Consider the following 14,664-nt stretch of genomic DNA (forward strand, 5'->3'; position numbering starts at 1 on the left):
AGTGTTACAAGAAAACGAAATGATGATACATTGATTTTTTTTAAAACAGTTGTAATTGTTGAGATACATGTCTTCTGATATAATATATAATTTATATAATTTTTAATGAATTTAATTAGATTTTTCACAAAAGAACATTTTTACAGCAATATCACTTTTTCATGCAGCTTCTGTTACTTTCAATGATAAATAAAATTTTAGATTAAATTATAATAGAAAATTTGTAAGAAGTTTCTGTATTATATAATTCCATCATTTCTATCTCAAGATTTCTTTCTATTTTGCTGTACCTGAAAATGTAACAGCGTTGTACGTCTCAGTACAATTTGGCGTCGTTGACCGTCGTCGGAGATAATGGTGACGGTCCATTAAAACGGGCTGAAATTCTGGTTCATCGGATGTCCTATTATACCACATCATGGTGAATTTATAATCAACCGTCCAATCAAATTCACAGACACTTTGCTTACAAGAGGTTGAAAGTTTCACAACATTGCACCCTATTAGGATAATCCTGGTTAAGAATAAAAACAAAACCAACCTTCTCCCGCCGAACATTTCGTTCATCATTTTATGACAGAAAATATCCACGTTTTAAATACTAGTACACGTACTTTCCAGTGGGTTTAGATGGTGTTTTCCAAAATATTCACACAATACGGATATATCTATCAAAAAAACCAAAATAAAAACAAAACAAACAAAAAAAATAATATAAATTTGAAAAGAAAAGAAAAATTAAATCAGCAGTTTTTTCCCGCAAAAATTTTCAGTTCTATTTAAGGAATAAAACAAATTAAAATTTTAAAAATCCACACATCCTTCTTGTAATTTCACATAACACTAAGATAGCATAAAATTCATGTTGAATTATTGCATTGTTTAACGGATATTCCTCAGTGCCCTAAAGCTATACTTGATGACCTACTTTATGATAATGAATGATTGGGTTCTGAAATTTGCACTTGTATCAAAAAATTTGGACGATAAATTGAGGATTCAACACATTCAATCGATCTTCTTTTGGTGTCAGTAAATAAAAGGGCGTTATCATTAAATATGTTTCTTAAGGACAGATGATACAAACATTTTTTTCTATAGATGAGACTTAATGTCATCTTGCAGGCTTAGTAAAGTGGATAATTCTTTAATTTTTTCTCTTTATAGTCTTGAGAATAAATTGAAATAGATTTGTAAATATATTAGTTAATAGTTCAATAAAATAACAAATATAGACAAACCATACTTAGTAAAGGTTTACAGATGAAAACAAATTTCAGAATATGTTAGCTTAGTGCTTAAACTGTAATATAAACTTTACAAAAACATACCAAACCAGGTAAATTTAATGAGGAAACGCAAAATGGTGAAAAATCAGAAAAATCACATTGGTGATTCTTTCAATTTTGCTTTTCCTCAAAAAATTCACGTGGCTTTGTATATTTTTATAAAGTTTACACAATGTGTTACACTTTTAGCACCAAGCTATATTCTGAAATTTGTTTTCACCTGTAAACCTTTACTGAGTATGATTTGTAAATGTATTTTTTATTTCATTGAAGTATTAACTAATATTTCCAAGTCTATTTCATTTTCCAAGTCTAAGGAGAAAAAAAAATCAAAGAATTATCCACTTTTTCTACATCTGTTAGATGATTAAGTCTCCTCCAAAGAAAAAAAATTGTTTCTTTCATCTGTCCTTAAAGAACTTTATCCGAATTATTGAAAAGAATAGAAAATTATAATTAAAAACAAGAAATTCAACTCTAAGCAATCGTTTAAGAAATCATTCAGTTGGCATTCACATTTTTTAAATTCATGAATACTCGATAATCAATGAAGAAACCACTTTTGAAAAGTTGACGTTTTTCCTCTTAAGATTAATTAATAATAATTTGTTATGATACTTTTTTGATGAGAAAAACTCCTCTTATAAGATTAAAAACAAGAAACTTCATCCATTATTTATTTCAATGAATGGAAAACCCAATCATAAATTACATGGCTTTAAGACATGGAATGTGCTTTGTCATCTTGTTTGAATCTTGTATTAAACCTTTACATGTAGCATTAGTATATGTATGAAATGACTGAAGTTTTTCAACCATCTTTGGTAAATAACAAAATTTTATGTACAGACTGAGTTATTTACGTCAGATATTTTCCTTTGGTCTTTTTTCCAATTGTTACTGAAAAACAGCAATATCTATTTAAATACTTTAAATTTTTATATAAGATTTATTTATACTTAACGAATTTCGACAAAGACAAATCACCAGAAATGCGTCTAAAATTATGGAGAAAATTTTTCTTCCCAATTTCTCCATTAAAAAAATTTCCATTTTTTCCATGAACTGAAGATGTGGCATACATTAAGAACTTGACACACAAGTTCATTTGATTCAGTTCAGGGTCACATTTAAAATATTCATGTTTTAATAAAATAGTTCTCTAGTTCTTCTGTTTGATTTAGAGGTATGGTTATTAGTCTAGCTAAAATACAATGTAATTTAAACTTTAAACAGATCGAACGTACATGTACTAGTAAAACGGTAACTCTCTTTTTTAGCTGTATAAATGATAGATTCTTGAATAAATTTTAATGGGCATTTTTCTTTGCTTTACGTCGGTATTTATAATCGGCACATACATATTAAAATTTATTCACATATTCCAAAAGAATCATACACGTGTAAGTATGTTCATTTTTATTCTGTCCTTTCAAAACCTTTCCGGGAAATTCATGAAGATATTATACATTCAGTGTAATTTTCTTTATGAAACCCATTAGAAATCTTTTCACTGCGCGTTAGAATATACCGTAGAAACTATAAGCATTTTCAAAACTCTATAGGAACACCATAATGTACATTGTTTTGACACAATTTAATTAAAAATATTAACCCCGTTAAATCAATGTAAAAATCCACACATATGCGTTAAAAATTAATTTGTCACTTTTTTCCTCGTAATGTTCGTTTGCGTTATTTAACTTTGCAACCATAGGCGCTTGGTTTCAGGATGGTGTATTTTGTGTAAAAGTTTGACAGGTGTGTGAATACCCTCATCAAAATAAAAAATTACTGTATGTAATTAATTTGTTTAAAAATGTCATTTTACTGTATATAAAAAGATATCTTTTTATAATACAGTGACATGACATTTTTAATAACGTAACAAATGGATTTTTTTATATTTATTTTCAGAGGCAGTGCATTTCAACCTTGGAAAAACACACAATACACAAAATACAGAATCAAAGAACTATGTTATGCAACGTAAAAAATGTTTTATCGTCTTTAAAGCACACCAGTTTGGAAGGGCGCTATATTCACATTCAAGATTAACGAAATAAATAATTATGAAGAGGAAAATTTAGAGAATATAAATACAAGCACTAAATTCATATTTTGGGATGTCTTCGATCCTATAACACACCTGGCCATGCCGACAAATTATCATACCGCGCGGTATTCAATTAAGTAACGTAAACATGCGTTACCGTGTTTTAGTTGCATATAAATGAATCACTCTAAGAGCAAATAGACTGAACCATAGAGCTTTATTTAAACATGACAACTTCAATGATAATAATTTAAAATAAAAAAAATACATACAAACATCAGATGCATTATATAAAACTCTTAATTTTTCTCGGCTCTTTTAAGTCCGCACGGTTAGTTCTCAAATTAGGATCCTATTATTTACTTCCAGTGTTGAAACGTAGTAAAAGTTGACAGGTGTGTTTTCATTTTAGTGAATCGTTTGTCAATTACTGTATGTAATTTATTTATTATTGCATAGTTGAAATCTATCAAATGATATGCCCTGTAATAAGGAATGGGTCACATAACGTAAAAAATGGAAGGTGAATACATTTTTAACTTTCAGAGTGCAGTGCATTTCAACCTTTAATACGAGAACGGATAGGATCAAAGAACGATAATCCGAATAAAAAGATTGGGTTTTTTTTGTTTATATGATAAATCCATACCAATGCAGCAGTGAGAACCTCAGATGTCTGTTGTGCATATACGGGTGTGAGAGAGGCACATTTATTTGTAAATTGCACTTCAGCACAAATTTATTTACTGCATGTATTAATTCTATTTAGAGAAGTGGACAGGCTTTCGCCTACATCAATGAAGTGGTTGTAGGCGAAAGCCTGTCTACTTCTCTAGAAAGAATATACTACATGTATAGCTGTTTGTCTGTATTCGCGTAACTTGTAGTTTAAATCCCTACTCCTACCCAACAATAAAAAGTAGATGCGTCAGTATCATGAGTATATCACAAGGAAAGATTGAAGCTCTTTCTGTACTTTTTTTACTTTATATAATAGAGTTATAATTGATTGAATCTATGTAAATAATTAACAGATTATAAGTGGTAGGTCATGGGGCTAGGTAACTTGCACTATGTTCCTGGAACAGCCAAACTTCCTTTTTTTGTGAAGTACCAGGTTCTTTACCCATAAAAACTTGAACATTAGACCTCACCATATTTAAAACTTTCAAATAAATATCCATAAAACAATTTTTCAAAACCTTTTTTCCTTAGTATTTTTAAATTCTTTTTACAGAGAAGTTTACTTTCATCTTCTTTCTTCTATGAGTTATCTCTTTGACTGATTCAGTCAGAGATACTTTTTGTTGCAAGATTGTAAATAATTATTTCAATGACTAGAAAAAAAGGGTGATCAGCTCTTTTGGAGAGTCTATTTTACACTATCCCCTAAGATTCATAGATGGCAGGCATAACCTCAAAGGCTACCCATTACACTATTTATACTCATAATACATTTTGAACAAAGATCAGCAATAACAAAATCAAAGTTTCAAACAATATATGAGTATGCTTTCTTTTTTTTACTGTTTATTAAAGATGTCAGCTTTAAAATACCCTGGTATATTAAGTTGGTTAAGTGGCATTTTTGTTTATGCGATTACATTTCAAAATGCAGCAGAAAACATTTAAAATGTAGGGGGAAAATAGCAATAGTTTTAGGGAAGTTTAGATTTTTGTCAAAACTGGTCATTCAATTTCACAAATATTTCAGTCACTGAAAACACAAGAGATTAATAATAGGGAAAGGTAGATACATATTTATATAAATATTTTAACATTAGAAATCAAAGCTATTACTTTAAAACTTTCAAATATCAAATAGCTTTAAAAAAAAATTTCAAAAGGTAATTTCCTTTATTTTTCATTTTTTATCATTAGGAAACTACATGCTTATACTTTTTTATATAATAAATTTTGCAGCTTAAAAACGATTTGCAGTATATTTCTGCACGTATTTTTTTTTTAAATTGTGTAATCAAAAGGGGGGGGGGTTGGGTATTTTGCATAGTTTCTATATACTAGGCAATTCAAAGGCTACATCTTATTAAAAAGGTGTGGGGAATTCAATATTATTTTATTTAATAGTTAATTTAATATTTAATATTAATTTAATTTTAATTTAATATAATGATTAATACAACGTAATTCTCACTTCTTCTTCTTTGAATCTTAGGGGAATTTGCAGGTGCTTTTTAGGAAAAAAAAATCATTCCTTTATTTATTTTGGATTAGCATATAATTAATTGCATAATTTATTAATCTTTCATTTTACACAGGTAACATGCTCTTAAAAACCTTCAGACAGCTGTGCATTTGTCCAAGGCCAGTATTTTGCACACGACCATACAGTGGTGGATCTATGCTTTTCACAGGTAGTGGACAGGTGACATTACAACAAAACGATGCCACTGGTATAGCTGTAGTTACTTTGGATAATCCAGGAAAGAAAAATGCTTTATCAGGTATACCTTGTTATTTGATAATTTTCAAACTGGTTTGTTAAATACATCAGACAGCAAGTTCATTTTAGCAATTACAGTCTACTTAAGTGATTTACTGTTGTTTATTTTCTTATCAAACAGAAGCTTTAATTGAAATCTTATTAGTGAAGTTCAAATAAAGCTTTTATGATGATAATTTTTTTAAATTGCACAGATCAATCATTATCATCCAAACTGATTTTCTCCCAGATCTTTAGTTTTTTTTAATCATTTATTTTAATAATCTACGAGGGGCTATCAAAAAGTTCGTGGAATAGCGCCATAAAATTAAAACCGCTTTAGGTACATGAATGAATAAATACCAGACTTTCGAGCTCTTTGTCTGTTTTCAAAAATAAAATTAAACAAAAAATAACAGAAGCTCCGACATATTTTAATTCTGGTAAAAGACGCAACAATATACTGCATACACGGCTTCGGCACAATTGCAAGTGGGTTTTATCTTTTCAAACGTTTAGAATCTATTATTAATGTAAAAAATATCTAGTCCATTATTTTATGTAAGGTAGAAAATACACATCATTATTTAATATCTATGAATGCCGATTTTGTGTGAAACAAATTGATTAAATGATTTGAAAAACATGGAGTGTAATGAAAAATAAATACTTTCCACAAAATTTACTATAGAAGTCGTTGTAATAACAAAACAGTTCAATATATGCTGAAAATGAATATCTATTTTCTGAATTTTGTACATTCTATATATTCAGCATTCTGGGAAATTTAACTGATTGTACACATTTTAATTTAAAACTATTTGTATAAACAATAATGTAGCAGTCTATATATTAAATGAGAGTTTATTTAATTTAATTTACTTATTATTTATTTTGTACAAACTGTTGAACACTTCTAATTCATCCTGTTATAATATCTAAATGTAGGGAGAGTGGAATTTAATTTTTAGCCATTTCTCTGTGCAGGATTATAAAGAATTGTATATATTTTGTGCGTTTAATAAAATATATTTCGTAACGTTTATTGAAATCAAAATATATGAATTTTAAAATACATAGTTATCATCATCTTTTCTTTCTATAGAATAAAGCACAAATCATAAATTTTATTTTTTAATAAATTAGTAATGTTTTTGTAAGCAATGGTATGTGCATGCGGCGCAACCTCGAAAACGACGGGGTTTTTTTCGATCTAAGTGTAACTGAGAAAAACTATTTTGATATAAACATTTGACATCCAAATATCCCGTTAAATCAGGTATGTGTTGGGACACAATTGTTCCATAAAATATTAAATTTTTACCTCATTCTGGAAGTTCTCTGAAATTTTATCGTAATTTTTACGTGGAGTATTCAAACAAATATTGCCTTGAAAATGACGTCAAAAGGGGGAAGGGGTTTCCTTTTCAAAAACATTCTATCAAGTTTTGCGATAAAAAACCTGTGTTCTGGAAAAGTGCTAAAAGCTAGGAAATGTTTAAACTGGCTACGGAGAAACAATGTGCATCCAGATTACTTGTTTTTAATGCCAAAATAGATTCAGAGAGAAAGAGAATGCACAGTTAATGTCGATTTGTAGTCAAGGTGTGAAAAATCAATCACGTCAAAAATGACGTTGATCATGTGTTGCAGATATTAAACTCCAAAAAGCAAAATATGCTGGCACAATCAAGCGAGGATCTCTGCCATTGTATAAATCTATTTGCAATAGTATATGCATTGAAAGCCGCTGTTTATGACATTGTAAGGTCATATAAAGAAGACGGATTGAAGTCCTTCCAGGGAATCTCATCAAAATAAGTGTATGAGGTAGAAAAAGCGGACATTGAAAAAACAATGACGTTGTCGGATGTCATAAAACTAAAACGGCGACGGCGCTGGGTGATGATATATTGTCGTTTTTATTTTATTATAATTTGGGAAATAATGAAGTTATCAGGCTAAAATTTTCAACGTTTCTTTATTTTTTGTTGTTTTATGTTCCTTAAAAATTTTGTAAGCTCAGACTACATAGTACTAATTTTATAGCCTCAGTCCACGAACTTTTTGATAATCCCTCGTGCTTACTTTAAAAACAAACAATGGATCGAGATCATCATTTATTCCTCATAATAATAGCCTCATGTGGTGTCGTACTTTGATTTAAGTCATAAAACTTTTCACATATCCATCCTGATTAAACTTAAGAAAGATAATCAAAATTGGTTTTAATAATCATTAAACCTATCACTTCATACTTATGACAAGAATATTTACAGGAAAAATGGTTTTATCTTTTCAAAGATTAAAATCAGTATTATTGAAGTTAAAACTTAAAACTCAGTGAAATCAAAATTGGATGTCAAATGTAAATGTAATTTTGTTTAATTTTCAAATGGTATATTAGCAAGATATTTTTTTTTACATTTTAGGATCTATGATGGTTCAGTTGGAAGATATAGTACAGAAACTAGAGAAATGGGACGATGGTAAAGCTGTGATAGTAACAGGAAATGGTCATGACTTTTGTTCAGGAGGAGATCTAGAATTTATCAGAAAAATCTTAAACAAACAAGGTGGTCAAAAAATGTGCACACATATGCAAGGAATGCTCACAAAACTGAAAAACTTACCTTTAATAAGTGTGGCCTCGATTTGTGGTCTGGCATTAGGCGGTGGGGCAGAACTTTGTACAGCTTGTGACTTTAGACTAATTACAGAGAGTGCTAAAATAGGATTTGTTCAGTTAAAAATGGGATTGGCCACAGGATTTGGAGGAGGCACCAGATTGACAAAAATAATTGGTAGGTCAGAGGCGATAAAACTTCTTTGTTCTGGAAAAGTGCTAAAGGCAGAGGAATGTTTGAAGATTGGATTGGTGGATGGGATAATATCAAATCAAGATGAACATATTGCTTATACAACGGAATGGATTCAAAGCAATTTTCCTCATGACAGTTCCTTGACCAGGAAAATGAAAGAAATAATTGTAGGAGCGACAGAATTAGATGAACAAAATTCATTAGCTAATGAAAAAGAAATTTTTGTACAGACCTGGAGTTCTCCATTGCATGTTGATGCTGTTAACAGCAATATTAAGCATAAAGAGTGAATGTAAATAATATAACGTAACAGATCTTTCTTGATTATGATTTTATTATCAGTAGTTTTAAAAGAAAACTCCATTTAAAAAAGCATACAGTATAAAAGCAGGGAATTTAATTTTACGTTTTGTAGTTGATTATGGAATTTCATTCTTGAGTTGGATATTTTCCTATATGTTTTCAGGAGTGTGAAGGACAAGTCAAAGTGTCAAAAAATCTTACCTCTTGAGAAAATTAAAATTCAGTATCTAACAACAAGATGTATACCGAGTATATTTTCTGATTATTTTCTTTTCTTTGATTTTCTCTTTGCCTATGTCATTTTGCAACACAGTACCATAGTCTGTGATCTTCTTTATTAGATGTCGTAATATTCAGGGATTGTGAGATTAAAAACAATTTGACAACATATAGATCTGGAGAAAATATCTATCAATTTCTATCAGATGGTCTATTTACTCTTTTATAATAGGCCAGAATTATCTTTTACCACATACCAAAAAAGTCTAGCTTTTTTTAATTTCTGATATTACACTGTAACAGAATATCAACTTTATAAGCTTTCAAACTGTGACAGAATAACACCTTAATTTAATAATTAACATAAATTAAGACTTTTCATTTTTCAGTGATGGAATTGTATTTTTTTCTGACTTTCAAGTGATCTTTTGTTACTTTTTATAATCAAAATGTCAATTAAAAAGGCCTGCTTAATCAACAAACCTTGAATTTTCAAATATTTCAATGAATAGGTAAGGCGATAGTTACTAGTAACTAATTTTATTTCAAAGAATATAATTTGTATCCTGTTTAAAGTAAAAAAATCTTATCAAAAAATGATAGGCATGTCCAGGTATTTCTATGGTTTGGATATAACGAAGAAAAAGCTAATTTTAAATAATCACTTCAATAAACTATGACAATAATTTTCAGCTGTTTTGTAACTTAGATAGAAATAAGTATCATCTAAGAAGAACTTCAAATAAAAAAAATAACGAAAGAAAAACGCTATTTGTATATCAAAAATCAAGGTAATTTATTTCTGGAAAAAAAACATAAAGCCGAAAGTAATTCTTAATGTATATCACAAAAAATAAACGTTCATGGTTTCACAATCAATCTAAGAAATGAATAAATAATTCGAATTACATAATGTACAAAATTATATAAATAATCACGTAAATATATCAGCTGTGTGACTACATTATCATGGTAAGCGTTCAAGTTAGCACCATGATGAAAAATACCTTTAGAACAAGAAATTGCTCTTCAATGATAATATGGCAAGACTAAAAAAAATATGGCATGAAATTCATTCAGAAAGGGTGTATTAATTTTAATGAACTTAAATTTTAATGAGAAATAAAATGTAAAATCCAAAAGAATGAAACCTGCATAAAAATGTAATACAAAAAAATCCTAGAACTAACTAAACACTTACAGAAGGATATGGAGAAAACGAACAATATTCAATATCAAAGTCCATAAAACAAAACAAACTAGGAGCAGAGCAAACACGGACCTCCGAAACATCAGAGGTGGGATCAGGTAAAAAATCATCTCTAGCAACCTTGAAGACTTACTTCAAGGTCATTACAACATACAGAAAGATCATCGCACTGTAAAATCACATATTTTGCGAGTTGAAATTTTCGAGATTTTAGGAGAAAAATGTTATGGGGGATTTCTGGTGTTCAATGTCGTGTGAAGAGGTAATGTATATGTAATTTATAGTGTTAAGAAGTAATGTATATGTAATTTAAATTACATTTTGTGGTGGACATAAATGCATACTACATTGTAGGTGTATTCAAACCAAGAATACACCGAAAATTAACACCAGGAAAATAAGTGACTTCATAATAATTATTTATGTATATTAAATGATTTGAGTCACCTACAATATAAAGAATTTGTAAAGTTGGAGGGAAAATATCATTGTAATATTTCTCATATACAAATTGAAATTGTAATATTGAGATAAGTTAATTCCGTGAAAATTATATTATGAAAATAAATCGTTTGTTATTCCTAGTATAATTTAGATTTTAAAAAGAATATAATTAGTACGTTATCTCCATATGTTTCATTAGTAAAATTGAAGTATGTATAATTCAGTGGTAGTATCAAGTTGTAAATTCAATGTGATGATGTCCGTCCTAAATAATGAACAAAAATAGGATGCTGAATCTACTCCTGTCTGTATTACTTTTATTTAAAAAAAGAATATTTTTCTACACAATGTATGATTAAATGAGTTAAATACATACAGTACCTGGCCATAAGTCTGTCATAAAAATGGCTGCTGAAATATTAAAATTCAGGAAGCCATTTTTTTTTCTTTAGCGCTGGTAAATAAATCGCTCTATGCAAGCTGCTGTTGAATAGTTCCTTTCTATAGAGTGTATACAATAATTCTATGACGTCATCTTATAAAAGTGACGCAATATCTGTCAAATATTTAGCAACTGACAAGATGGCTACTAAAGGTAAACAAATGTCTACCCCTATGAAAAATGCGATAATAACTATGTCTGAGAGTGGATACACCCAACAGGACATAGCAGCTATTCTTTCTGTGAGCCAGTCTGGGATTTCCAAGTTTCTAAAAAATACAAGACGCGCGGATCCAGCGAAAATAAGCATCGAATATATATATATATATATATATATATATATATATATATATATATATATATATATATATATATATATATATATCGAAGTTACCAAGTTCTATCTCTTCACGGACGGTAAGAAGACGTTTGCGATTTTTAAACTTTACAAAAGGAAAACCAGGAAGACCCTTACAATTCGATCTGTAAACCGCAAAATATGTAGAAATTACATTGGACAGTGAATAATAATTGGAAAAAGGTGATTTTCAGCGACGAAAGTGGTTGTGATTGACCAGAATAAGCGCGTTTACATCTGGAGAAGACCCGACGAAGTATGGCGACCAGAGTGTCTTGGCGTCCGTGGAAACGGAAAGTACTCGGCGATGTTTTGGGGGTGTATTTCGAATATCGGAACATTTACAGAGGTAGATGGGAATATTAATTCCCAAAAATACATTAACATTTTGGATACAAATTTATGGCCAGTTATTTTGCGCCATTTCCCGAATGGTGACTATTTATTTCAAATAATGCACCGGTCCAAATAACGCAACAAAATCATGGAAAACTGAAAACGATATTAAATGTCTTATTTGGCCATCACAATCTCCAGATATCAATGTAATTGAAAACGTGTGGAGAACCATAAAAATACGTCTTCAGAGACAGGTACACAATATTCATAATCGTGAAGACCTCATCTTGAAAGTAAAGGAAATATGGTGGTATGCCTCAGCACTACATTCAGAGTCTGTATGCTTCAATTCCAAGGCGAATTCGACAAGTTATTAAATCTAAGGGTCATGCAACTAAATACTAGAGATAAAAAGGTAAGTGCTTAATATTTATAGAATTTTTTTTATTTTTGAATTTTGCGTTCACGTTGTTCACGTTACGTTACGTCAGCCATTTTATGACAGACTTATGGCCAGGTACTGTAGATGCTCACCTGATGCACAAAAGAAATGGTGATCAATATATGCTCAAAAAGACAACAACTCGTTAAGAAATAATATAAAAAATCAAATAAATCAAAATTGCTGTGACAAAGAAAACATTCAATAAGATACCGGTAAATTACGAGAGGCAATGTGGCACTATCTAATGGATTTTTCATTCAAAAAGAAATGTAAATAAAAAACCACAATCGTTTAAATATTTTGATATCCACTTAATCCGTCTGCGAATTAGGTCAATTTAAAAAATTAAATATGTATCCTTTACATGTATAGCAATATATATATATATATATATATATATATATATATATATATATATATATATATATATATATATATATATATATATATATATATATATATAAAATGGGAGAAGAATTTTTACACCAAGGCTTAAGTTTGTTTTAACAAATTGCACAACTCATTGCATGTTTGATGATTATAATTACAAAATATTTAAGAAATAATAATGAATTTGCATTGCTTCATGTCTTCATTTTCTATTAGATAGTGTGTTTGTTTTTTTTTATCAAAACATCTATTTATTTCTTTTTTTTTATTGTTCAAGAATGGGTCTAAATAAGAGAAAAAACAATATTCATTTCAATATATTTTCAAAGCTAAAGCCATTGGATTAATTTTTTTTTCTTTTTTCTATATGTCTCAATTTTCTATTATGCCATGTTGTATTCAAATCCTCATTATACTTGTTTTCAAATATGGGACAAAAAGAAATGAAGCAACGTTCATTTTAGTGAAATCTTAAAATCTAAAATTTCTTTTTTCCCTTATTTCCGAAGGTAATACATTTGTGACAAGATTGAAAATTGCATTTATTTCAATACGATCTTCAAAGCCCAGGCCCACTTGCAAGGCATTTTACGAATATTTATCATAGGAAATAACGCCCTGAGTCCTTGCGATTCTTGGACGAAATATACATCTGCGTCAGTCCCAAGCATTGAAACAGAATCGACTTCAAAACTCTTCAGGGATCCAAGTAGTAGTTCGTTGTTTTCTGGCCAGTCTAGTAGCAGACAATAAATGGTCTTCTTCTCCGTTTTCGATGACGTGTACCTGTGTTCAAATAATAGCAATTTCTGATTACAATAAAAGGTCACTACTGTAACTGTATTTACTTCGAATACTTTTTATAAACTTATTATGCAAATTTCAATATAGTTAGATAGCAGGTAAAAATTATGAACTTGGTAAAAACTATTTTCTTTTCAACATATGATACATGTATGTACCAGGGTATTTCAAAATTAATATAGGGTATAATGGTAATTTTCTTCAGTTTTTGAATTGATGTCTCTAGTTTAGCAAATGGCATAATTATTAATCTTTTGTTTGAAATCAGAACAATCCTACTATCACGTTGTAAATTAGAATTTACAAAGGGGAAGTACCGGCAATTACAAACTTTTCTAAATGATAACTATTTATCATTTTTTAAGTTTTGCATTTACCCACTCCCTAGTGAATTCAAAATTTACAACATGACACTACCATGCTCTATTCGACAGAGTATCATTCTGGTGTATCCAGTGGGTTGTTTTATAAATAGCCTCTCCATTCACTTTCAGCCAAGATCCCAATTGTCGGAAACGTTCTTCGAAAATTGGGTCAAAGGTCCCCCAAGCTGTTGGTCCAGCATTGATAAGTATGTTTCCACCAAAACTAAATAAACAGAAATAATGCACAAGAAATAACTTATTCTTAAATCTAAAATATACATTCTTTTAATTATTACTTCACACAATTACTATTATTTATCATATCGACGAATACAATTACATAAAACTTTTAATTATGTCAGATAAAAGTACTAATATACATACTCGAGTATATGGTCATTTATTGTCTAGTTCTGTTTACCATAATAAATGTCAAACAGTCATGATCATTAATTCTTTCAACACATGCGTACTTTCCTTTATTCTGATTTCACCACAGATTAAAAAATTAGGTAGATGTAGTTTTTTGTATCTGTCTGAAATATAACCTACCTTATTGTAGTAATGACTTCCTCCAACAATTCCTCTATAGTGTTATAATTTGATAAGTCAGCATTTCTTCTATAACCCCAGGAATATTTGTCTATTGTCATCGCATTCACCCATTTGTGTGGCATCACATGGCCTAATTATAATTATTGAAGAAACATACGAGGGAAGATTTTAAAAATGTTC

At 29.4% G+C, this 14,664-nt stretch overlaps 2 protein-coding genes across 2 annotated transcripts in view; one reads left to right on the top strand and one right to left on the bottom strand.

Moving 5' to 3' along the window:
- LOC134278215 (uncharacterized) overlaps window positions 1-14,664 on the bottom strand; it is a 33,774-nt gene that overhangs the window by 11,101 nt on the left and 8,009 nt on the right. Inside the window, exons 7-10 of the mRNA XM_062760536.1 lie at window positions 14,482-14,614; window positions 13,982-14,152; window positions 13,337-13,546; window positions 291-514 (exon numbers count right to left, since the gene is read on the bottom strand). Coding sequence (XP_062616520.1) covers window positions 291-514; window positions 13,337-13,546; window positions 13,982-14,152; window positions 14,482-14,614 — 738 coding nt within the window. The remainder of the gene's footprint in view (window positions 1-290; window positions 515-13,336; window positions 13,547-13,981; window positions 14,153-14,481; window positions 14,615-14,664) is intronic.
- Window positions 3,698-9,173, top strand: LOC134278196 (ethylmalonyl-CoA decarboxylase-like). Its single transcript, XM_062760515.1, has 3 exons — window positions 3,698-3,740; window positions 5,625-5,810; window positions 8,221-9,173. The coding sequence occupies exons 2-3, from the start codon at window positions 5,630-5,632 to the stop codon at window positions 8,898-8,900; spliced, it is 861 nt and encodes a 286-aa protein (XP_062616499.1). The 5' UTR covers window positions 3,698-3,740; window positions 5,625-5,629; the 3' UTR covers window positions 8,901-9,173.

The sequence above is a fragment of the Saccostrea cucullata genome, unplaced genomic scaffold (genome assembly GCF_032062105.1).
Source record: "Saccostrea cucullata isolate Sc308-1 unplaced genomic scaffold, CSIRO_AGI_Scuc_v1 ctg252, whole genome shotgun sequence".
NCBI lineage: Eukaryota > Metazoa > Mollusca > Bivalvia > Ostreida > Ostreidae > Saccostrea > Saccostrea cuccullata.

Excerpts from the sequence above, each read along its gene's own strand:
- LOC134278196 (XM_062760515.1), top strand. The coding sequence starts at position 5,630 with ATGCTCTTAAAAACCTTCAGACAGCTGTGCATTTGTCCAAGGCCAGTA. Across the intron at positions 5,811-8,220 it reads AAAGAAAAATGCTTTATCAG|GATCTATGATGGTTCAGTTG; the intron begins GTATACCTTGTT and ends TTTACATTTTAG.